The 24,915-nt window shown below is 38.5% G+C and overlaps 1 protein-coding gene across 1 annotated transcript in view; it reads right to left on the bottom strand.

The window, feature by feature from the left end:
* The window catches only part of LOC142323004 (sodium- and chloride-dependent GABA transporter 2-like), a 140,055-nt gene that overhangs the window by 9,672 nt on the left and 105,468 nt on the right, over positions 1 to 24,915 (bottom strand). The window contains exons 9-11 of the mRNA XM_075362098.1: positions 20,834 to 20,986; positions 16,432 to 16,635; positions 11,600 to 11,767 (exon numbers count right to left, since the gene is read on the bottom strand). Coding sequence (XP_075218213.1) covers positions 11,600 to 11,767; positions 16,432 to 16,635; positions 20,834 to 20,986 — 525 coding nt within the window. The remainder of the gene's footprint in view (positions 1 to 11,599; positions 11,768 to 16,431; positions 16,636 to 20,833; positions 20,987 to 24,915) is intronic.

Genomic DNA, 24,915 nt, shown 5'->3' with positions numbered 1-24,915 from the left:
TACAGTTGGGTGTGCTTTTGTTGTCAATGAGAGAACTTATATGTTTGGTCTCCCCAGTATTACGAGTGTGTTTACCGCTGAACTATATGCTATAAATAAGGCTCTAAACATCATTAACCCTAAATATAGAAAAATTCTTATTTGCAGTGACTCGTGTAGTGCTTTGCAAGCCTTAAAAAACTTTTATTCCAAACATCCTATCGTCATTGAAATTTACAACGAAATCGCCGAGCTGAATAATCGCAACACAGAATTAAGTTTTTGCTGGGTCCCTAGCCACGTAGGGATTCCAGGTAATGAACATGCAGATTCCGCTGCCAAAGAAGCATGTAACCAGCCTCCTTTCACCACCCGAGTTGCTACTTCTGATTTCATTAACTATGTAAAACAATTATTAAAAACAAGGTGGCAAGGTGATTGGACAGCTACCGTTGATAATAAACTCCGTCAGATTAAAGATTCTATGTTACCATGGAACTCCTCATACAGAAAACCCCGGCGTGAGGAAGTAGTTCTCTGTCGATTGCGGATAGGACACACGAGTACCTGTTTACAAGAGGACAACCACCTCTATGCGCAAGATGCAACTGCCGCGTGACTGTGCGCCACATACTCGTGGACTGCATATGTTATGCGGCATTGCGTCGTAAATTTAAATTACCTAGTAACATCCGTGGTATCTTGCGTGATGATAAGGAGGTTTTAAACCGGATGTTTATGTTTTTACGTAGTATAGGGTTAACACAAAAAATTTAATACTGTTGCTTATATTTTTTAATACTTTTAGTTTTTTAATAAGTTTATTTTTTTATTATATTTTTTTTTTCTCTGAATGGTTGATATTTTTATCCGATTAGGAGCCTTTTACACTCCTTATCGGAATTTGTTAAATTTTATAAGTTATTTTTTAATATTTTAAAGACTGACTGTGATATTAGTTGTAAGATTTTTGTGATATTAGTTGTAAGTTTTATCTCCTTTAATTTTAAGTTTTATTTAGTTTTAATATGATAGTTTTTTAACATAGTAGTTAGTTTTAAGTTACATGTTAGTATTTTTGTTATCCGAGAATGGGCCTTTTACACCCATTCCGGATTTGATTTCCTGTGATAGTAATTTTAAGTTTTAATTACTTTTATTTATTTATTTATCGATTCTCCGGGCGATGATAACGACCATTCGTTTTTCGCCCAAAAAAAAAAAAAAAAAAAAAAAAAAAAAAGTTTCAGTTCGACCATTCCTGAAAGGTGTGGTTAATTGAAGCTTAACCACCAAAGAACATCGGTATCCACGATCTAATATCAAATCCGTATAAAAATAACTGATTTTACTAGGACTTGAACCCTGGAACTCTCGACTTCCAAATCAGCTGATTTGCGAAGATGCGTTCATCATTAGACCAACCAGGTGGGTTATCCTATCCTATTAGACCTAAGAGCAACCATGCAAATGATCATGAATGAGACTGATCTTAGTTACGACAGTGTGTGGAACATTATTCACAAAGAACTGCATATATTAAAGGTGTCAGAACCCTGGGTTCTGTGATTACTGACTCCTTTTCAGAATGGTGCGACCTGTCAAGGTCGCACCATGTAGACAGGTGTATATCCAGTTTTGTTTCTTACTCAGATAGAATCATGTTGATACGATGCCCTCTCATAAAAGGAATATCAATCTTCTTCAAATTTACGCACCTGCAGTGGATAAGCCTGATGAAGAAATTGAACAGTTCTACGAAGATTTATGCATTGTTCTGGAAGGCGCCAAGGAACAGGATATTACTATAATCATGGGAGATTTTAATGGGAAAGTGTGAGAGGGTAAAGTAGATGATAATGTTAGAGGCTATGGACTGGTGGAGAGGAGTGATAGAGGCGATAGGCTGGTGAAATTCTGTCAGACAGGGAGGTTCATAGTTGCTAATACATACTATAAATTACCCATGAGAAGAATATGAATGTGAAGATCTGCTCAAGACACTGAAGATGTCTTGAGCATCCTCCCCCCCTCATTCACCCTCCCTGGAGTTTTCTGATGTAGGAGAGGATAACGGTGTGGGAGCAAGAAAACGTCTAAAGCGTAGGTCGGTCACCTCGGGTGATCAACCCTCCGAGGAGCCGAACACTACGAGGGGCAGCCTCTGAAACAGCAGCTGCCACCATGGAGGTTAGCGATCAAAATTCCTCGCAACCTCCGGTAACTAGGCGGAAGAAAATCTTACTTATCATGTAGGACTGTCCCAAAGAGTGGCCAACGCTGGCGAGAGAAATCTCCGCCATTATAAGAGGGCGCCTAGTAGCCAAAAGTACCGGGATCTCCGTAAGGCTGCAGCTAAGCAGCGAAGGTGACTTCAGGGAAGTACAGAGTTTTCTGCATTCCAAGGGAGTTGCCTTTCACTCCTTTCAGCTCTCAAAAGATAGGGAGCTCAAAGTTGTTATCCGGGGCATCTTTTATGGAGCCACCCCGGAAGAGGCGAAAGAGGAGATGACCTCGCTCGGTTACGAGGCAGTTTCAGTTAAAAAGCTGACAACGAGGGCCGGAAGGGAGACCCCCACGTGCCTCGTTGCCTTAAAACGAACGCCAGCCACCAGAGGCATTTATAACCTGGAAAACTTATTCTGTTGTAGAATTAAGGTGACCACATTTGTGTCTCGAGGGGGTGCATCTCAATGCCACAGATGCCAATAGTTCGGCCACTCGTCGAACTATTGCCGCAGGGCACAACTCTGCGTGAAATGTGGTGGAGACCACGACACGGCGACGTGTCTAAAGACGCGCGAAGAGCCAGCCTCGTGTGCAAACTGTAAGGGGCCGCACCCGGCCAATTACAGGGGCTGTCCTTAATATAAGGAGCAGCTGAACAAGCAAAAGGGCATCAAGAAAACATCCGCTGTTACTGACGGATGTAGCTGGGCACGAGTTGCTGGAGGGGGAAAACCGAGCCTCAGGTAGTTTTACCGGCAGCAACGGTGACGGTGGTAAAAGGGGAATCACCTACCCCCACACCAACAAAGCCTAAACCGGCAATAGTTAGAAGAAAAGGGAGGCAAAAAAGCCGAACAAGCCTGCGACGAAGCCTGCTCCGCTGAAAAAAAAGGCAGCCGAACAATCGGCAAAATCAAAGAGGGCGGGTGCCAAACCAACGACTTTTGGCAAACACACCATGATCCCAGAACCCCACGCCCCATCAAAAAGGCGTTAACGATTCCCGGCCCCTCCAGCGGCAAAATAAATATAACCGCACTCCCGAAGGAGAGTTCCGGTATGGATTTCTTGTCACAAGTGACAATTAAGGATGTCCTACCGGAAATTCTCGTAATATTGTTCCGCCTGCTTCAAGCAAAATCTCTGAAGACTGTATTCAGTCCATCGTAGAGTGCCTTATGAACCTACTATCTACGTATGGTTAGGTAAACTTTCAGACTGCTACAGTGGAACGCCAATTCAGTTGTAGGCAAGACGAGAGAACTTTGCCGTCTGGCCGAGGATCTACTAATAGACGTAATACTGTTGTCTGAGACGTGTCTGAACGCAAACAAACAACTGACCATTCGGAATTACTTTACGTATAGGACGGATAGGCCAGTACGACCCGGACGCCCTGCTAGCGGCGGAACCGCAATTTTAGTCCACAGACGTCATACACACACGCGGGTTGACCTCCACACTAATGTAATGGAGCAGAATTGTGTACATGTGGAGCATCTAGGCACGGTGTATCGTCTGATTTCGTCTTATAATAAACCAAACTCAGCGGTACCGGCGCAGATCTAGATGCCGTGCTAGAAAATTGGGATGGGCCCATGATACTCATGGGCGACCTCAACGCTAAGCACGGGTCTTGGAATAGCAATCTGACAAGTGCAAATAGCAGTTTGCTACACGAAAGGGCACAAGCACGCCGGTTAGTCGTCACAGGCACCGAGGTGCCCACTTTCGTTCATCAAACGGGCAGATCAAGACCTGACGTACTCGACATCACAATCATGAAGGCGGTAACAACTCCAGTCATGATTGAAACGATTGAAGACCTCAGCTCGGACCACTCTCCTGTCTTATTGGAGTTGGGCCAAGCAGGGGGTGACCGAGACCCCCCGACTATACCCCGAAGGTCAGTGAATTGGAAAAGGTTCTATGAAACTCTCCAACGGGATTACAGACCAACTCATCCTGAACTCCTGACCATACCGGAGGAAATCGACGACACGGTCGAACGCGTCACATCGTGCTTTCGCCGTTCTTGTACATGACCTGCATCAACGATATGCCGCTGTCGGAAGGAGTCACAACAGCTCTATACGCAGACAACACGGCATATTATTATGAACCCGGAAGTGTAGATTACGCGATCGAGAGACTCCAACGGCAAATTGATCTAGTACACCCGTGGCTCGATATGTGGAGAATCAATGTCAACGGTGAAAGATCGGTGGCAGTGATGTTCACATACAAGACATGTGCTCCAGCCACACAGCTGGAAATCTCAAGAGAGAAAATCCCCTTTGGGAAAACACTCAAGTACCTGGGAGTAGTTCTGGATAAACGGCTTACCTTAGGAGAACATGTTAAATATGTGACCCAAAGGGCAAAGGCCGTGAGGGCCTCACTATACCCAGTACTGAACAGTACCAGCCTATATCCACTGGCGAACAAATTGCTCATTTTTCGGCTACACGTCCTGCCGATTCTAACATATGCTTACTCGGCATGGGGAGCTTTGTTGAACTCCACGCTTCAAAAGAAATTAGAAGCCGTCCAAAACATAGCGTTGCGGACGATATTTGGAGCACCGTGGTTCGTCAAAAACGTCACTCTTCGCTACGATGCGGGACTACACACCGTATCCGAGGTAGGGGTGGCGCAGGCACGCAGACTGTTCGGGAGAGCGGCCGTGTTCGAACACGGCCATCTCCGGGACATCTCCCGAGAGGACCGTACTCCACAGTGTATAAGAAGATGGTCTTATGCTGTATTAAACGAACCACCTGAAGAGGCGGTACGAGAGTCAAAAAATGACAAACCAGGCTTAGGAGCCTCTATATCGCGTAACCTATAAATGGAAACCGCGCAAAAATTCCAGCCACGAAAGTGACCGTTTTCGCAATTAAATTTTGTTAAAACTATAAAAAGCTAGACAACACCCGACAACGTCCCACGAAGAGACCACAATTTCATTTAGTCAGTATATGCGACTCCCTCCGGAGAACGGGGCGCATTTCTCCCTTCAAATAAGTAGGGCTCCTTTAGGGGCACTCCTACTAGCCCATAGGCGCTGGTACCGAAAAGACTTTAACGGATGGACTGAAGGGGAATCACGCCAGGATTACTAGGATCAAAAGCTTAGCCTCTCACAGTCGGAACCAGTAAATAAATTTCACGCTGCTCCATACGGATAGGAACGCAACTTACCAAATCCGTCCATAAATAAAACTTAAAATTTATAACCGCCACTAAATAACCGATGAAATCCGCCCGATAATAGTAAGATACAGCAGCAAGGGACATTGTCCAGGCTCTGCGATCTGTAGGGAGAAATATTGAAACTATCACCATTCTTGCGATCCGTTCCATGTATATCACACGCTCTTTCTAGACAGTCTGCCAAACATTTAGCTTCTCCCTCTGCCGTGGTGGCCGCACGAACATCTCTGAAGTGAAGTACCTCCGCAAAATTCCTCGGGTCCACTCCTTTAGTGCAAAAAGTGCACTGGCAAAAGTGACGTCAATGATGAACCGGTGATCCCCCTCCTAAACGTGAGAGCGCCCCTAGTTTTGATACATTCTAAATCCAGAAGCGGGGCTGTCTCGGCTAACAATCTACATTGAACGCCGGTCTTGGACGACCCCCAAGTGGTCAACCAGGCGTTGAAATTCCCGGCAATTAATGCCGGCAGATTGGTTGCAATATCTCTAGTGAGCATATCCAGTATCTCCCTATATCTTTCCACGCTCATGTTAGGGGATAAGTAACAACTGTAGAAATATATACCTCTGACCGTTGTGCTGACAAATCCAGTTTTCCTCAGTACGTCCCGCACAGGTAAAGGGGTACATGGCCAAATGACCGCTCTCCCATCCTTTGATATAATCAAATCGGGCTGTGAACAGCGAACATAAGGCTCGGAGATGAGCGCTATATCATCCCAACCCCGGGAAGATAGCCACGTTGTGACGTTACCGGTCGTCACACTAACCCCTCCGTCACGAGCCCTGAGGGGCTTTACCGGAGATCATTTTTAAACCCTCTAACTGATTACATCTCACAGTCATCAGCCAGGCCTAAGTCGGGATGCCACCGATGTAAATGCCTCGGTAGATATTTACATCAGTAAAATACAAATCAAATTTTGCCTTCATGTAGGCCTCAAACGGACATCTTCACATCCAACCTAACATGATTCCCTCAAACTAACTAACCGAGACCGCGGAAACGCATACATCGCGCTTAGTGTAAATTTGATCAATTATTATGTAAATTTGACCAATCAATATTATGTTTTACGCAACTTACAAATTCAAACCTACTCCCAATTAGTCGACCAAATTATGTCACCCAACAAGGGAAATGTAACCTCACCCTGGTCCGCGCAGGTGCTGGGAACAAACCCCGCACTCCCACGCGGTCCAATCATGGAGTCTCGCACGGCATTACCAAATCACAATCAGGGACCGCCACCGGCGGAACGACGACACGCCACCGGTCGCACGGACTAACATAACCCGGCAGCGCAGCCACCCCCCGGTAGTGGGATCCCAAATCGAATCACAAACGATACCGATATAACCGATACGAATGCGCCTACCTGCAACCAATCCAGTGCCTAGGCCGGAACCCTAGCCACCCAGGATCCTACCATAATAAAATACCACGATTAAAGTCTCTCTACAGACCTAAACAACGAAGGGCGCGGCGAAAACCAGCCACTATAGACCACTCCTCGCGGATCATCTAGTTAATACGGAGATCTAGAAAGGAATGCATTCTCTCACGTTCCCTAAAAGCGCGTGAACGTTAAACCTCATATCAGGGACAGACATAAAGGACGTGATCATCCACTGCATCATCAGTCCCACAATCCGGGCATTCACTTGAATCCACTAAAGGAAACCTTGCCAAACAATGGCTATGCTCTCTGGGCATGGAGCCTTTCGGTACCGTGCCCGGAAACTGTGTGATATACCAATTTGGGGAAATCCATCTAATGGCACCTAAATCAGACACTATAGGAGGTATACCAGACGTGTACCGACCTGTGGGGGATTCGTCCCACCTGACCTGCCAAGACTCAAGGTCATGGTCTTCAATCTCCTGCTATCGTTTTGACGTCAATAAGTTATTTACCTTGGAGCGTAGCGTTCCTTACGCTCATTAGCCAAGATATCTATTGGTTTGACTCCGGCTATAACACAGACTGCCTCCCGCGAGACTGTTTTATAACCGCCTATAACAGTCAGAAACAGGAGTCGCTGGGCCCACAGCAAAATGTCCGCGTAACGACTAAAAGCCAAGCGGTGAGCCTTGAGGGGTGCAACATATAGCTAATAGCCTCGCTGACAACTTTGTAAAGGTTATGCATGGTACAGAAATTCAACCTCCATTCAGGATGAATGGCTACGGATTTCATAAAAATCATCAGCGGTTTTTTTTGCAACATACTCTAGATGTTTCTTGAACCTAAAGTTTTCATCAAGGATAACACCCAGGTATGGAGACTCCACAGTCGGAGTGTCTCACAAGCATGAGCAGCTCAGAACTCTACCTCGTTACGCGAATCCACACAAATCAGTAGCAGCGCGTCGTCATCATACGGGACGACACGACAACCACAAGGCAATCTTAAACGCAACATCGAATCTAATTCTATGATCCAAAGAAAGGGACTCAGAACACTGCCCTGAGGGCATCCTTCAGTTAAGGTTTTACGAACCTCCGAGCCGCCATCACTCAGGGAAACTGTCCGATGGCTGAAATAACTTGAGAGCACTTCTAATTCATTTCGTGTACAGTTACGCATCTGCATCTAAAACAGTGGAGAGGGTGACTATAAGTTAATAAATGCCCTGGATATGTTCAGAAAAATTCCCAATACATATTTGCATGAACTAGAGGAAGCTATATCCATCACCTTTAGTATGGGATCGTCAGTGCTCCTGCCCGGTCGGAAACCATACTGGTTGTCCATTCGCAAATGATCAGTGATCAATCCAACATTAATACGCTAAGATAGTACCTTTCTAAAACCATACCAATCACTGAAAACGATCGTGATTGTCAGTCAACCTGCGCTGCTGTGGAGTTTGGGCTACGCAGCCGCGTAGTGTGTTGCAGTAGTAACAATGTCGGCTAAGTAAGAACGTTTCCTTTGTTGCATCGTGTCCCCATTTCATAGGTTCGTGAAGCCAATGAATTTTTCTAGATCCTCTGGCAGGTTCGGGAAGCGATTCGTTCCAACCTCGCCGATGGTCTGCATTAGCAAATTTTAGCTTTGGACTTCTCGAGGGAGAATGGACGGCTTTGTTCGGAATCGAAATTGCGAAGGCTCAACTGGTTTGGGATAGGTGATTTTTAACATAGTACTTGGCGTTACAGTCGGTGCTTGTTTGTTTCAGCGGCTATGGAGCGCTGAAACAACCCGGAGAGGGATGCTTGGACACTTGGTGGGGTTAGCCAAGGACATGGTGGCCGGTGACCCCTTCAAGGCGAGAAGATCGCTTGGTAGGTCTCCGCCGAGGCCACGGTCGTCTGAGAAGGAGGTCTCCACGAGGGCGGTAGAGCCCCTGGGTTGTTGTGCACCGCCCGAATTTGCACCAAATCCTACCGAAGCCTTAGTGTCAAGCTGTGCGGGGAAGATCTCGGTTGGAAACGTACAGGGAGGCCTAGCTTTTGAGGGGGGCAGCCAGTCTAACGACTGGCTGCCCCCTCAAAAGCTAAAGGTAGTGAAAGACAGTGGTGCGGTGATCAGCCCTAAGCCGGAGATCTCATGGGCGAAGCCTTCCTTAGGGAAGTCCAGCTCTGGAGCTGATGGTTTTGGGAGGATGGAAGAGATGCGGTCCACATGGACTAAATTTTTCTCCAAGAAGGAGTCACGGATTTCGGTGTAGGGTCGGCAGTTAGTCGACTCTTACCTGTCCGAGTGCAATTTGTTGGTTGCTGAGCTGGCTTTACGATGCGAAAGCCCCCAGGGCGTCAACCAGGCCCTTGATTCTGTGGTTTCATGGCTCTCTGGTAAATATGACCAGGTGGTGGGGGGAGTCACGGGTATTCAGCCGGTGACGGGTAAGGCTCTTGGCATGCTCCACAAGAGTATTAAACGGGTAGAGAAGAAGGGTAAAAAGCCTATCTCCTTTGCTGCGGTAATAAGTAATTTCATTGAATTAAAGGTCAATTTTCTACAACCATTATATAAAAAGTAAAAAATTACAAATGGCGAAAACCACCCTTCCCCTTTCTTTAATTTTGCTAACATTTAATGCTATTAATTTTCTATATACAGAAATCTTTTGAGCCTTTCTCAAAAAAATTATGTTGAACCAATCCAGAGAAATTAACCAAAATACAGACCAACTCAATTACATACATACATTTATGTATTATCTTTGGTAAATTTCTATAAAATTTTTTTTTCTTGTTTGGACTAAGAAGACCCTCTTAGTCAACATTTGTATAAAATCCCCAAAATTTTAGCTGATCACTATACTTTCCCTTCTGCTGCAGAAGCAATGGAGCTGTAGCCAGAGAAGTAAAAAAAGGCTTAACAATGATAGAAATTTAGTTGAAGTAGCAAAATACTTTTACAATGAACAACTTTGTATTACAAAATATACCAACAAGAACCCAAAAAAAATTTCAGTTTCGGTGTCACAGGAAAAATATGAAAATTACTTTTAGCTGATAAAATGCAATGCGATTTTAAACGTACGTAGTCTGAAATGATTTTAAGGTTGATCAGAGAAATAATGTAAATTATGTAATTTTTATATGGATCAAAAAAACATGGAAAACGTTGATGAATCATTTTTTCATTTAAAAACTCAGGTACCCGTCGGTGCTCTGATTACGTATGTATGTATTTATTAAAAAATTGAATCCTCGGTCAAAACTTTCTAAATTCTGAAGTCGTATAAAAATCGGGATCATCGGTAAGTAATACAAGCGACCTTTCCAATATTTCATTCATGTAAATGCTATGTCTATTTTAAATTAAATACATGATTTAAGCTTTGTTAAAATTAAAAAAAAATTATCTGAAGATGCAGTTTATGAGGGCTATATGTGCTCAAGGCAGATGGCTTGGTTATCTCCAAGGACTGGATTTAGTTATGGCTAATTTACATTTTCTTTTTAACTAGAAAAGATAATAGCTCCCGCTGTCTTCTTTATGTATAACTAATTGTTCATAAAAGAAGGGAGAGGAAATGAGAGTGTTGAGCTACTAGTTACGTTAAACAAGTTTTTTATGCTTCTACTTTTACTTTCCCATCTACATAGCAGCTGTAGTGAAGCTATACCTATGTAGAAGGGAAATTATGGTGATCGTTCAAAATTGGGCATGTCTGGTTTTCACCGAATCTTGACGAACTGATCCCTACTGACCACAGAAAACCGAAAAATGTCATTGAAACTTCCGCGAAAAAATGTGCGTACGTATGTGTATTTACGTATGTTGGCGTGTAAATCGCCGTATATCTCCAGAACTACTCGACCGGTTTTCAGCAAACTTGGCTATAATATTTCTATAGTAAGGTCATTGATATTATTAAATTTTCAATTCAAAAGGTCAACGGGTGGGGGATACAGGGGGGGAAACGAAATCATCTGCAGATTCTGTCATAATTAAAGTTATATATATATATTTTTTTTTGATAATTTTGAGATTTATAAACAACTTTTGTAAAAAATATTTTTTGCTGAATTTCACCCCTACCCATAAAAATGGTTTTAATTTTGAAGAGTTATAAAAGGCAGCACAAGGGGTGATTTTCGTTGCATTTTTAAAAATATTTTTGTGAACAAATATAAAAAAAACATATATTGTGGAAAAACGTTTTTCTAAATTGCACATCCACTCCAAAAAATAGTAATAATTTTGAAACGTTGTAGAAGGCAGTACAGTGGGTCTTTTTCGTTGTAGTTTTTTCTATTAGCATCTCGTTGGATATACAAATTTGTTTCCCATCAAAGAGGTCGTCACCCCCCCCCCCCCCCTTACACACACTACATCCGACTTAGCGGCCGGACTACTGCTGTTGTTGCCTGTTATGTTGTGACGTTACAGGTGAGTGGTAGAATTAAATAAATTAATAATATTTAAAACATAAAAACATGTGCCGCTAGTACCGCCACACCCGCGCGAATAAAATACGGTATGCATGAGCACGTTAGAATGATTGAATTAAATAAACAAAAAATATTGTATTTAAATAAAATGATAAATATTTTTGATTAAGTTATGTGTGTGAAAGCCGTGCATCAGAAGAAATCCGCTTAATGGGAAAGTCCTACAACTGTGATGTCAGCTTTTTTTCGTTTGAAAAATTTAATGTCTATCGTAAAAAAAATAGTATTTTTAATAGTTATAATTCCACATTTAATTACCTCCTTTAATGTTCCTGGTCCAGTTAAAAGGTAATATATTGCGTACGCTGGAATCCAAATCATTGAAGAAAGACTCATGAGTATTCCAACAACTTCTGCCCATGATGGATATTCATACGGTCCATACTTTGCAGGAACATATTGTATTATGTAGAAAGCAAATATCGCCTGTAAGTTCAAGAATATAAATCTAAGTTTAGAACATTTTATCAGTTACTAAGCTCATTCTATTGAATTTCCAAAATTCAAACTTCAACTTTGAAAAATTAAATTATATGTGGATGACCAACAAAACATATAAATATAAAGAGTCAAAAGACCAAACAGAAAAACTACTCAGAATTTTCATTTGTCCATTAACGTCTTTTTTTGATGATCTGACCATAATGTTTTTGTTTTCTTTTTTCAGGTTTTTTGATCCTTTAATTTTTTTTTTTACGTTTGATCTTTGTTTTTAAATTTGGCTTTAAGTTTATAATGCATTTAAATTTTTGTTAGTTGTTTTGTTCCTAAGGATTAATCCAACCGTTAATAACCTTTAAATAACCGCATCTTGACCTAACATAAACCTAAAAAAAGAAAAGGAAAATAAAATTTTCACTATATTCCACGACAGTGATATACAAGAAATTTAAGGTAAAAAAAATCATGTAATATTATTTAAATCCAAAGTTCCTTTAAAGAGATTTAAATTTTAAAAGATTTAAAACTGCCATTTATTAAAATTCAATTGAAAAAATATATTACCTTAGAAAAATAAACTTGATTTAAAAAAAAAAACAGGGTATCTAATCCTGGTCCAAACCCAAATTTTCTTAGAAAAAAGAAAATTAATATAAATTTCACCTAAATATATTTTTTTTAAATAAAACTATAAGTAAACCCTAAAAAAATTCTTAAGGTTGAACGTTAAGGATTAACCTTGTAACTTATACCATTTGTAAACAAAATGACCAAATTTTAATCAACATTTATCAATTTGTATCAAGCTTTCCGAAATCATGAATTCATTTGCTGAAAAAAATTGCCTGGTATTGTTCTTTTTAGGGGTGAGTAGGTGTTAGTTTGAAGTTCATGATTTTATTTAAAAAATACAGAATTTAGAATAGAATATAGTAAGAATTTATTTAAAAATACAGAAATTTTATAAATGCGAATATTTAAATATATACTATAAATTCCAGTTAAAAAAAAAAAAAAACAAAACAATATATAAATGTATCAATAAAATTATTAAAAAATTACACAATAAAATTCTGATGCCATAGCTTGGGTGGGTTTGATTCCTGTCAAGAGTTTCACATTTTTTTAACTCTATAATCTTAACTGTGCAGAAGAATTGATAGGCGAGTGGAAGAAGTGTTAAAAGAAGAAAAGTTTGATTTCAATAAAAGTATAGAAACTAAGGAAGTTATTTTAGCGGTTTTTATTTTACAAGGAAGATTAAAGGAAACCGACATGCATGGCATTTATAAACTTAGAAAAGGGATTTCATAACGTAGGCTGGAATAAAATGTTCAGCATTTTAAAAGGTCTCATGTATAGAGATTGATGAACAATTGCTAACATTTACAGGAACCAAACCACAACAGTTATAATCGCAAAGCATAAGAAATAAACAGTAATAAAAAAGAGAGACCGACAAGGATGTTCCCTATCTCCGTTACTTTTTAATCTTTACATGGAACTAGCAGTTAAAGACGTTAAAGAACAGTTTAGATCTGGATTAACAGTGCAAGATGAAAAGATAAAGACGCTACGATTTGCTGATGATATAGTAATTCTAGCCGAGAGTAAAAAAAAATTTAGAAGAAACAACGAATGGCATATATGAAGTCCTACAGAAGAACTACAGCGTGAAAATAAAAACAATACGCAAGTAATGAAATGTAGTAGAAATAAAGTAGATGGACGACTGAATATTCTATTAATATTTTCTCATCCTATTTTTCTAAATAGGATGAGAAAATACTATGGACGTATAAAGAATTTTGTTATTTGGGAAGTAGAATTACTAAAGATAAACAAAGTTAGATGGATCATAAATGAGAAATGAAGAATTGTTGCGGCAAATCGGTGAAGAAGAAGCGTTAGGAAAAATATAGCTAAAAGAAGGTGTAGACTTAGAGGCCAGACCTTAAGGCATCCTGGAATAGTCCGTTTGATAATGGAGAGACAGGTAAATGGGAAAAATTGTGCAGGCAGGCAACGTTTGCAGTCCGTAAAACAAATTGTTAGGAATGTAGGATGTAGGGGATGCACCGAAATGAAACGACTAGCTCTAGATAGGGAAGCTTGGAGAGCTGCATGAAATCAGTCAAATTGACTGAAGACAAAAAAATTAACTATTTATACTATCAACTCCTTTATACTATTTACAGTCACCATTCTGTTGGTGATTTCTATTTAAGAATACGTACTGGCCTGCAATTCATGGCTATAAAAGCTACGGGTACACTCATTAACAACAAGGAATTTGAGTAAAAAAAAAAAGCTACACTATACATTTGAAGCCTTAAAAAGTACCATATGAATCAATCAATAACATATTATTTATCTATTTAACAAGTTCAGGCAGATATTGGAGAAATTTCTTTTATTATCTTTTCATGAAATAACACCACCGTATTCCTGATATTTCTGTAGAATTTTAATATACTTCACTGTCAAAAACGTACTGGGAATTGTATTTATTGCTTTTTTAGCTTTAAATTCGGTCACAATTGTCGCGCATTATTGCCGTGTAAAATCCATGAATTCTTCCACAAATCTGAATGCTTCTGGCGGATTTTCTCAAACGCTTCAATACGGCCAAATAGTAATCTTTATTGACCGTCGTTCTCTGGAATGAATTTGTGATACACCTAACCAGGAATATTGAAGAAAACAATGAGCACCACCTTTATTTTTGAACAACTTTGATGTGGTTTTTTTTCGGTTTTAGCTGGTCTTTTATCTTCCGTTTTGATGACTGTTGACTTGTTTGCACGACAGACTCGTTGTCCCATGTCTTGTCACCAGTTATGATGCGTTCCACGAATGGAATAAGCCGTGCGATGACGCTTCTAATACCAGAGATATCCAACAAAATCGAACTAATAGACTCGTGACAGATATTAAGGTCACGAGCTACCTCTCTTAAGCTGAAATCGCGATATTTTTTGACTTCGGTCATTTGACTGATTTGATGCAGCTCTACAAGATTCCCTTTCTAGTGCCAGTCGTTTCATTTTGGTATACCCTCTACATCTATATCTCTAACAATTTTTCTACATATTCCATACTATGTCACTACAAAATTTAAAAAAATAATTATTTTGAGATTAATAATATTGTTTAATGAAAATTATTTAAAACTAAACTTTCATACATAATATCTCTTTGTGTGTGTGTTAACGGATATTTAGAAAGTATGCAACCATAAGATTAAGAAGGTAGAAGTCACGCATAGGTAAATTTTATTTCTCCCTACATGTCAGTTGGCAACGCTGTACTCAAGGTTATCAGCTTGCAACAGTTGAAATGTCCTTCTTATGCACTAGTACTATATTGGTATAAATACGTCTCTATCGTGTTAACTATGTCGTTTTCCAAGGACGAACGTGTGCTTATTATTAAGCGTATAAATCTGACGAACAAATGAAAGACGAGTTTTGGATAAAATTTTCCAATTCTTTAGTTCCTAATTAGTCGACAATATCGCGTTCGATGTATAAATTTCGTGAGACCTGCGTACACGATCGGAAAAGCAGAAGTCGACCATCAGTGTTAACAGTAGAAGTTCTGGAGGATGTGAAAGAACGTTTGACTCGCTCGCCTAGAAAGTTATCTTCACAGGCTGGGCTTTCACTATCTACGGCATTCAGGGCTATTAAAAAGTTACAGTCGCATCAATGTCGTTCAATATCTTAAAGAAGTAGACCGCAGAAAACGTTTACAGTATCGATGACAACGGTATTGAAACTTTGAATCGTGTTTATTTCAGCAACAAGGTACGGTTTTACTCGGATTGCTACATTAACAGCCAAAACTACTGAATATAGAGCTCTGAAAATCCCCTCGCGTTTCACGAACGACCATTACACACGAACGTAAAATTGGTGTTTTGTGTGCGGTCTCCCGGCGTCGTGTAATAGGGCCTATATTTTTTGACAGATCCATAGACGGTGTGGTTTATTGCAACTTAATCGAACGGTTTATTGCCATATTAGATTTACAAGAACAAGAATGTCGGTTCCAGCGGGATAACGCAACGCGTCATACCGCTAATAAAATCCTGGATATATTACGGGAATTTTTTAGTTATCGTTTGATATCAAAAGGGTTGCGGACTTCTAAATTCTTAGATCTTACATCGGAAGACCTTTTCGTTTGGTGATATTTAAAAAGCGTAGTTTTTAGAAGCAATCCTCATACACTTAACCAATCGATGGCTAAAACTGAATGTGAGATTGCAAACATTACAAAAAGCGGCTGCAAATTTTATGAAATCTCCATCGGAATCACAAGAAATCACTTTGAACATCTATTGCAAAGTTATTAAAGGCAATTTGAATATTGTTGTGTATTTTATTAACATTAATATTTTTCTAATATATTCACGTCATCAAACAAAGGGGTTGGGTCCTTTTTGAAACACTTGTTATTAAAGAAAAGTCAAGTAATCTACATCTAAATCGTACAGATATAATTATCTTTGGCAGATATAATTAATAAAAGCAATAATTCCAAATAATTAATTTTTAATAAAATAAAGTTTTGCTTGTAGGAAGCAAATTACTAAGTTATTTATTTACTTAAGCTTTTTATTATTTTTTTGTTCTTATACTTACCACCATAGTAGCAGGTGCAAATACCACCCAACAAAAGTACCAAAATTTATTTGGTTTTACACCCATCATTTCATTGACGCAGTTTATAAATTTATTAGCTCCAAAGATCCATGATATGGCAATTGTTTGAAAAAAACAGACCCATAATAAGCACATACCGGATGCTGAATAATAATCCATCAATTGGAATATATATGCTCCACCCTGTAATAAAAAAAATATAATGTAAAATTAATTCGGTGATAAATAATTATTAAAAATTTTTATTCTGTTATAAACAATTTAATTTACTTTGCAACTGAATGGAGACAGAATTTTTATGCATTGAATTTGATAGGGATGATGATGAATTTTGTTTTAATAATCGATATTGATTTATAATATCTATCCGAGTCTTTCTTACAGTTGTGTTGCATGTAAAGTTGATGAAGTACACGTCGTAGAAATGAATGATGTTTTATCACTACACAGCCAGTTTTTGTGGTAAACGTGAAGATACAGGTATGTAGGGCAAAACAACACGGGTTTGGGATGATAATATTCGATTGCACATTTGTCTCTGTGAAAAAGGGAACGGAAAATCATGTCAGCCCTTGTTTTTTCTTTTAAATCTGATCCGGAATGTTGGTTATTCTTGGGAACGGTTATAATATTTTACGAAGGACTCATATCCCATAACCCGCCGGGTTAGTGTAGCGATTAAACTTGTCATCGCAAAATCAGCTGATTTTCGAAGTCGAGAGTTCTAAGGTGCGAGTGCTTGTAAAAGCAGTTATTTTATGTGGATTTAAATGCTAGGCTGTGGATACCGGTGCTATTTGGTAGTCGGGTTTCAATTAACCACACCTCTTAGGAGTGGTCGACCTCTCTCTTTTTCTGTTTAGCCTCTGGAACCACCGTAAGGTATTACTTCAGAGGATGATTTGTATGAATGTAAATGACGTATAGTCTTGTACAGTCTCAGGTTGACCGTTCCTGAGATGTGTGGTTAATTGAAATCCAACCGCCAAAGAACACCGGTATCCACGATCTAGTACTGAAATCCGTATAAAAGTAACCGACTTTACTAGGATTTGAACATTAAAATTCTCGACTTTGAAATCAGCTGATTTGCGATGACGAGTTTATCACTAGACCAACCCGGAGTGTCAGGAGTGGTCGTCCTGAATTTGTTCAGGAATACATATTTACCGGTACATTTACATTTAACATTTGCAGCTGCAGGCCTGGCAAGCCGGTAGCAGTAAATGAATTTCCCTTTCAACGCACACGCGTGCGCGCGCGCGCACACACACCTGTTTCTTTCTTTTTCTGTCCATTTTATTGTACTAATGAGGTAATATTATAAAGTGATTATGATAATATTTATAAGATTGTGGAAAAAATTTGCATGAATTTCATATAAATTGTTATTTTATTTTAAAAATTAGTAAATCAGTTTGATTTTCTCTTTGTTAATACTTCCTACCCGTGTGACACATTCCTTCTCAGAAATTCATAAAACGCTTTAGGTAAATAATAATCCTTATATTCAAATTAATTAATATACAAGTATAATTTTTTAATTTTATAAATACTGTATTATTAAACAAACTATATAATAAAAATATGATCTGCGATATAGAAAATGTGAGAATTAAGTTAAATTGAAAAAAGTTTTGTTTGTAAAAGTTAAATGAAACTTTATTTAAACGTAATAGACAATGACCAGCTCTTGAAACTGAGACCTCTCAACTGTGAGACTGGAACACTCATCGATTTTCTAGTGCCTCTACCGTGACAAGATATTCAAATAAGCTACTTGAATTACACGAAAATCTTTAAATGGAGTTTACTACAAAATGCAGTCCAGTTGGATGCTGCCATTTTGAATTTGAAGTAGGGAACCCTCTCATACCATCTTCCAAAGGGGATCGAAAAAGTTTGTTGTAAATTTATCGCCTGTCCTTGTAAAACAAATTATTTCTGAAATTTTAAACTGTTATAGTTGTTTTTATTACCTTAAATTAGTAATAATTAATTTTACTTAGTCTCATTATAATATTTCCACAAAAAACATTAATGAAAACATAAAAAATTCACCTGAATTGCAGTGTAACAGTATACAACACTATTTAGTATGAAAGCTACCTATGATAAGGCACGGCAAGGAATACTTGTCATTCTTGAGAATAGTTACATATATTTTCAGTAATGACGTATATCAAGAATCAGCTCTCCTGCAATTATTTAGTTATGTCGCGTAGCAAACAAGCAGAACCTGAAGTAAATTGTAACAAGCGCTGACATCATATGAAAAAGTACTAATAACTCTGGTCTATAACATTTAGCGAACAGTTGTGTTATTTAATGTTTTATAAACTATTGTTTATGCTGAAACAGAAAATGTAATCAAAAATGCTCTATCATGTCATATTTTTGAGTTATCTTTGTTTAGAGATCCTATTATGTCGTATAATATAATTATTTATTTTGTTTAGATATTTATTTAATTATATATTATAATATATAATTATATAACAGACCGTCACAAACACTTAGTCGAAGGTAAAATTCAGAAGCGAGCTCTTGGAACCTTTTGAGATCAAAACAGGACTGCGCCACGGTAATGGGCTGTCACTGATATTATTCAACTGCATTCTAGAAATGGTAATGAGAGAATTGCTCAGAAAATGCTCCCCAAAAGTAAAAATAGACCAAAAAATAAAGAAAAAAACTGTCTTGGTTTCGCCGACGACGTGGAACTGCTAGCAAACGACATAGAAAAAGCTAAATCACAGATATTACAAACTCAAAACATTGAAAATAAAATTGTCCTCAATATTTCATTAGAAAAGACAAAAATTACGCCCCAGAAATCAACAGATTAAAAGAAGTAAACCTAAACAGTAATAAAATCAAAACGGTAACCCGATTTAAATACGTTGAAGAAATAGTAAAAAAACTTCTTATATTTGCGGGACAGTCGTGTAAGACGTGAGTATTGTGTGATTAAGGAGCGGCCAAAAAGAGACACTTTCACTCCGAGACAAAATAATATTAAATATGTTCCTTTAGTCAACGTTTAGCATGTCTTTTTGCCAACTTTACGTATAAAATTAAGGTCGATGAAGAATTTTGTCAAAGAACTCAATAAATCAGGAGAAAGATTTAAATATTGTAAGACAAGCGATTAGTAAGTTAAATGATGCCAAATTAAAAGGAGTATTCGTCGGACCTGAAATTAGAAAATTAATCAATGATGAAAATTTTGACAAAAAGTTGAATAACGTAGAGCAAGCGGCACGGAAGTCATTTAAGGTTGTATTTCAGGTTTTCATGAAAATAACAAAGCATAAAATAGTGATATTTTAGTACAAATTTATTTTAGTTCATATATTTTAGTTCAACAAAAGATAATGTATCTTTTGTTGAACTATAAAAAAATAGGCGGCTGAATGTCATTAAAAATTCATTTTTTGTATTCCCATCTTGACTTTTTCCCTCCAAATTTGGGTGCTGTGACTAATGAGCAGGGGAACGCTTCAGCAAGGTATATTGCAACTGGAGCAGCGTTACCAAGGCAGACGTGGCGAATTATGAGCGACTGTTGTTGGTTTCTACAAAGAGAGGACCCTACCGCACACAAAAGGAAGAAGTGTTTTATATTAGTTCGCTATCTCCAGTTTTAGGTATGTTTGATCGATTATAGTTGTATTCTACAGAAACCGTTTCTTGGCTCATAATTTTGAAAGCCGCGGTGATTCGAGGAGCCTTAGACAACTCTACCGAACGACCCAATTTGGGCATCGACAGTCTTCGCGAGCTGCTAGAAGACCACGTAACAACACTGCACTGAGCAGATCTGCCTAAGTTAACTGAGCGATCAATATTCAGTTGTGCCATCGCCTGATTTGAATACTAGAGAGTGATACCGGTGTGTTTTTTGGTGGTTGGGATTCAATTAACCACATTTATCAGGAATGTTCGACCTGAGAGTGTGTGAAGATTACACTTCATTTACATTCATACATATCATCCTCTGAAGTAATACCTTAAGGTGGTTCCGGAGGCGAAACAGAAAAAGAGAGAGTAGTATTCTGCAAGGGTTTTTTAAGAAGTATAAAAAAATACGAGGATTGAAATTAAATAAAATATATTGCGAAATTTATTATATCTATAAACTTGGTCACTTTCAAAATGTAATATTATTTAGCAGTTCTGAAGGTTGTTTAACAAAAACGTGACGGTTGATGGAGAAAAACTGATTTGATTTTCAGATTCTTTTCACAAAATACATTAAAATTCATTTATTGGTGTTTTTGTTACGAAACTTTTTTTTTGATTTGTAGATCAGTGTAATCAGTGTTATATTAAAATGTTTAATTAGATTTTGATAACTGAGATGAATTATTATACTGACATGTGTAACCATAGGAATTCCAAGTAAACAGAATAAAATGCATGTGCCGAGTGTAAATTTTGCTCGATGAGGCCTTAATGTTTCAGGCCAGTTGTCTACCAAACCGGTAACAAATGATTCAACAATGCAAAACTCACTATCAATACCAAGAACCTGAAAAAAGAAAACATAGTTAAATCACTGAAAAGTAGCATTAATTACAAAGTAGAAAGTCCATATATAAATGGTTTTACAAAAAGATTTAAATAAAAATCATTATTTTACAAAAGTTTTAATGTTGCTTGTTTATATCAATATAATCAAAATTAAAAAAGGATCCAGAGGTTTTAAAAATTTCAATTACATTTTTTGAAGTTAATTTTTTCCTAAGTTATTTTGCTTAACATTTTTTATTTTGAATTAAAATATCGGTAGGTATAAAAAAAAACCTTTCTCGTATGAAAAACCACTTCACAAGAAACACTTCGATAAAAAGGACGGAGAAGGAATATAAAAAACTATGTAAGACTCATACTGAGCGTGATCTAAGGCTCTCTAGAATGTAAAAAAAAAAAAAAAATACAGACTGGTGCACGAAGTAATCCTACATTTCATTTGGCAATAATTATTTAGATTAATGTGTTTTATGTTGGCAGAAGTGACTGCAATTCATGAATATTAATTTCTTATCTTTCCGAGTGCGCTATTTGTGCATCGTTCCAAGATGGCTGACAAAGGAAGACTGACTGTTGAACAGCGCGTAATGAGTGTGTTGCTTTTTAATGAAAAGTTAAGTTTGGTGCTTATACAAAGACGCGTTCGTGCACATTTTCAAACTCGGTGGTCGCCCTCATTTAAAACAATACCTAGATTTGACAAAAAAATTGATAGTGATGGTTCAGTATTTGAAAGTAAGCGCGAACGGCCTGCCGATGTTCGTTCTCCAGAGATTGTTGAAGCTGTCAGAGCAGTGTTGCTGAGGAGCCCAAGTAAATCAACAAGAAAACAAGCAGCACAACTTGGGATTTCTAGGCGATCTGTGCAGCGAATTTTAAAAACCGATTTGCATTTGTATCCGTTGCCTAAATTAACGGTCGACAACAAACATAAAAAAGTGGCATTCGCTTAACGGCTTTGAACCAAAACATATTGTTGAACAATGTTTGGTTTTCAGATGAGACATTTTCACCTAGACGGGTTTAATAAACAAAATGTGCGTTTTTGGGCTTCCGAAAATCCACATGTGCTTCATGAAAAGGTGCATTACGCTCCAAGAATTACGGTATTGGCCGCTATATCAAGTCATGGGGTAATGAGCCATTCTTTTTTGAACAGAAAGTGAACACTGAAAATTATCTAATTATGCTGTGTAATGATGTTGTTCTTCAGTTCCATTGGAGTTGTCACCAATAGATGTTTATAGATTGGGTTGAGAAAAGTGTTATCGTTAGTACTACCTACGAAATTCACGTTGCGGTGGTGTTTTTGTGTGTTTCTGGTGCTTTTCGTGATTTTATCTCGTTGATCAAGGTGTTAAGAACAATCGTACGAGTTCGCGTAACTTTCTATCGAAAGGGTCGCGAGATATAGTGTTTTTGGTGAACTGTGTCCTACCTCGTAAGAAAGCACGTGGCGAACAGACCAACATAACCTATTCATTGAGTGAAAAATTTCTAAGTGAATAGACAAGAAAAGACAGAGTAGTGACGTCACAAAAACGGAAAAACAAGAACTTAGAAAATTTTTCGTCGTTCTTCTTCAGGTGAGCAATATTTTCTAAATCCCAACCTTTAGTAGGGGATCTTCCATCACTGATATATCCTTATTTCTATACAGTATACATATCTATCCCCTTTCGGCCCCAAGCGTTTTGACCTTTTCCCCAAATTTCTATCCTTAAACTTTTGACTCCTTTTTTGCCAACATACATTTTACCTACCCCCACCACCCCAAAATATAGCCATGCCGGTTACCAAACTAAGCGTTTTTGATACTCCCACAAGGAGACGGTATTACTTTTTTATAACGTTATCTATCTAGCCGTTATCCTGTTGTCTCTATGACGCTACAAGTCAATGAGACAACAGTGGCTGGTCCACCAACGGTAGTTTTGGCAGAAACGACGTCGTCCCCGGTAATGAAGCGCCTGCAGATGGCGTCGTCCGACTGGCTATGTCAGTATGATGGCTATGTCAGAGGCTTACAGATTCTTGTTTCGTGACTAGAGGAATTGGTTGAAGTTTTACATCACAATCATGATTACAGTATTAAAAAACAGATAAAGCTACTGAACTCGGACCTTAAGAACTTGGCGTATGATTTCAGGGATCTTTGTGCGATTTATTTACGAACAAACAGGATATGGCGACACAGATTGAGCCGTACCGGGATTCGGAGATAGGGGACAAGCTGGATCGTGGAGTGAATGACGAGGAACAATTGGTACTGGCTGCTCGACGATGGCCCGCTACTACCTTGACTACAACCGAAATCATTAAGGAGCATTAAGTTGCTTTGATGATTTAGTACACCTGGTGGATCGTCTGGTGAGGAAATAACTAATCGGCGTCCCCCCACCCGCGAAGGTAAGGCAAAGCGTGGCCTGGTGGTAAGGGACGGAAGTGTTTTCGTGGTGGTCTTAGAGAGAGGACGTGATGTTTCTCTGTCTGAGTTACTGTGCTTTTTTGATGGTGTTTTGTGAAGTTTTTATGGAGTGTTTTGTATGTATCTGCGCGTGAGTGCTTGTACTATATTTGAGTGTTAGTCGTTTTATATGACAGTGCGTATGCGAGGCATTTTTTTATATTTTTCGTGTATTTTTTTTCTGATTTATACATCTGATTTTAATTAATTAAAATTAAATTATTCTATAGTCTATTTGTGTAGTGATGATACTTCACACTGTATTCTCGTATTATAGCATGATGAGTGAAGGGACACGAGTCGGTTTTTTAAATCTGCGATTTATCACTACCCCATGGTCCGCTTTTGACCCGGTTTTATCTTTCTTTTTCTTTCCCATCCTTTTTTCACTACCGGCCCCCGAATTTAATTTGGGGATTTCTTTCCCTTCCCGTGGCCATATTTTGACCCGGTTCTTTACCTTCCTTATTTTTCCCCCTCTTTTAATCCCTTACCCCTCTACTCTGAAATTTTTTTAATAGTTTTATCGTTTATCTTTTTACAGTTTTAACGTGGTTTTGGGTGATACAGCCTTTTTTGGAGGTTACAGTCAGTTCAGTCATTCCGTTACAAAAAAAAAAAAAAAATGGTTAAACGAAACAGAAATCAGCAACAGCAAGCTCTTCAATATGTTTACAGTTCCAGGGACTCTACGACAAGTGAGTCAGCTGACGTTGGATTGATTGTGGTGAAGAGGAAGGAGTGGTGGAAGAGAAGCCGCTCTGTGAAAAAAGTCTCCGTTGATATATAGAAATGGAGAAGGAGGAGAAACTTGAGGGCGTCTCACAGGGAGAGCTAGTAATATTAAAGCACTATAATAGTGGACAGGTACTTGCTGGCATTCAGCGGTCTAGGCGTGGCAGCGAATTGCTGTCCGCGAATTGCTGTCTTTGACGAAATAAATTGAATTATTGACAGTCATATATGTTTTAGTAGTTGACGGGGTGCGCCTACCCATTTTAGTGATATATGACAAGTGGGCGGTGGGACACGGAAGCGAGTGGTAGATCGTACCACGCTTTTTGGTTAGCTCTAGGAGCTATTTAGGACAGTGGTCGCTAAACTGTTTCATGGCTCAGTAGCTGTTTGTGGCTCAGACATTCGATCTTATACTTTATGGCGACCGAATGGGGTGGTGGCGCGAGAAATGCCAAGATAACCAATTCATATATCATTATGCTACAATCCAAAATTATAAGCAAATGTTATGAAAAACAGTGAAAAATATCTTTAAATTATCTATATAAACAATGTAATTTTTCATTTAAAAAATCTTCCATTTATCGTGAAAAATTTACAATCTGATTGACAAAGTAACGTTATCAATAGATTAAAAAAAAATATCACTGGGAAGTGAGGTACATTGAATGTAGTGACCCTGAAAAGACCACAAACCAGGTGGTTTGGTTTGGCTTGGCTTG

The sequence above is a fragment of the Lycorma delicatula genome, chromosome 4, assembly GCF_047948215.1.
Source record: "Lycorma delicatula isolate Av1 chromosome 4, ASM4794821v1, whole genome shotgun sequence".
Classification (NCBI taxonomy): Eukaryota; Metazoa; Arthropoda; class Insecta; order Hemiptera; family Fulgoridae; genus Lycorma; species Lycorma delicatula.
Note: the sequence above shows the minus strand (reverse complement) of the source record. Positions and strands in the feature narration are given on the sequence as shown.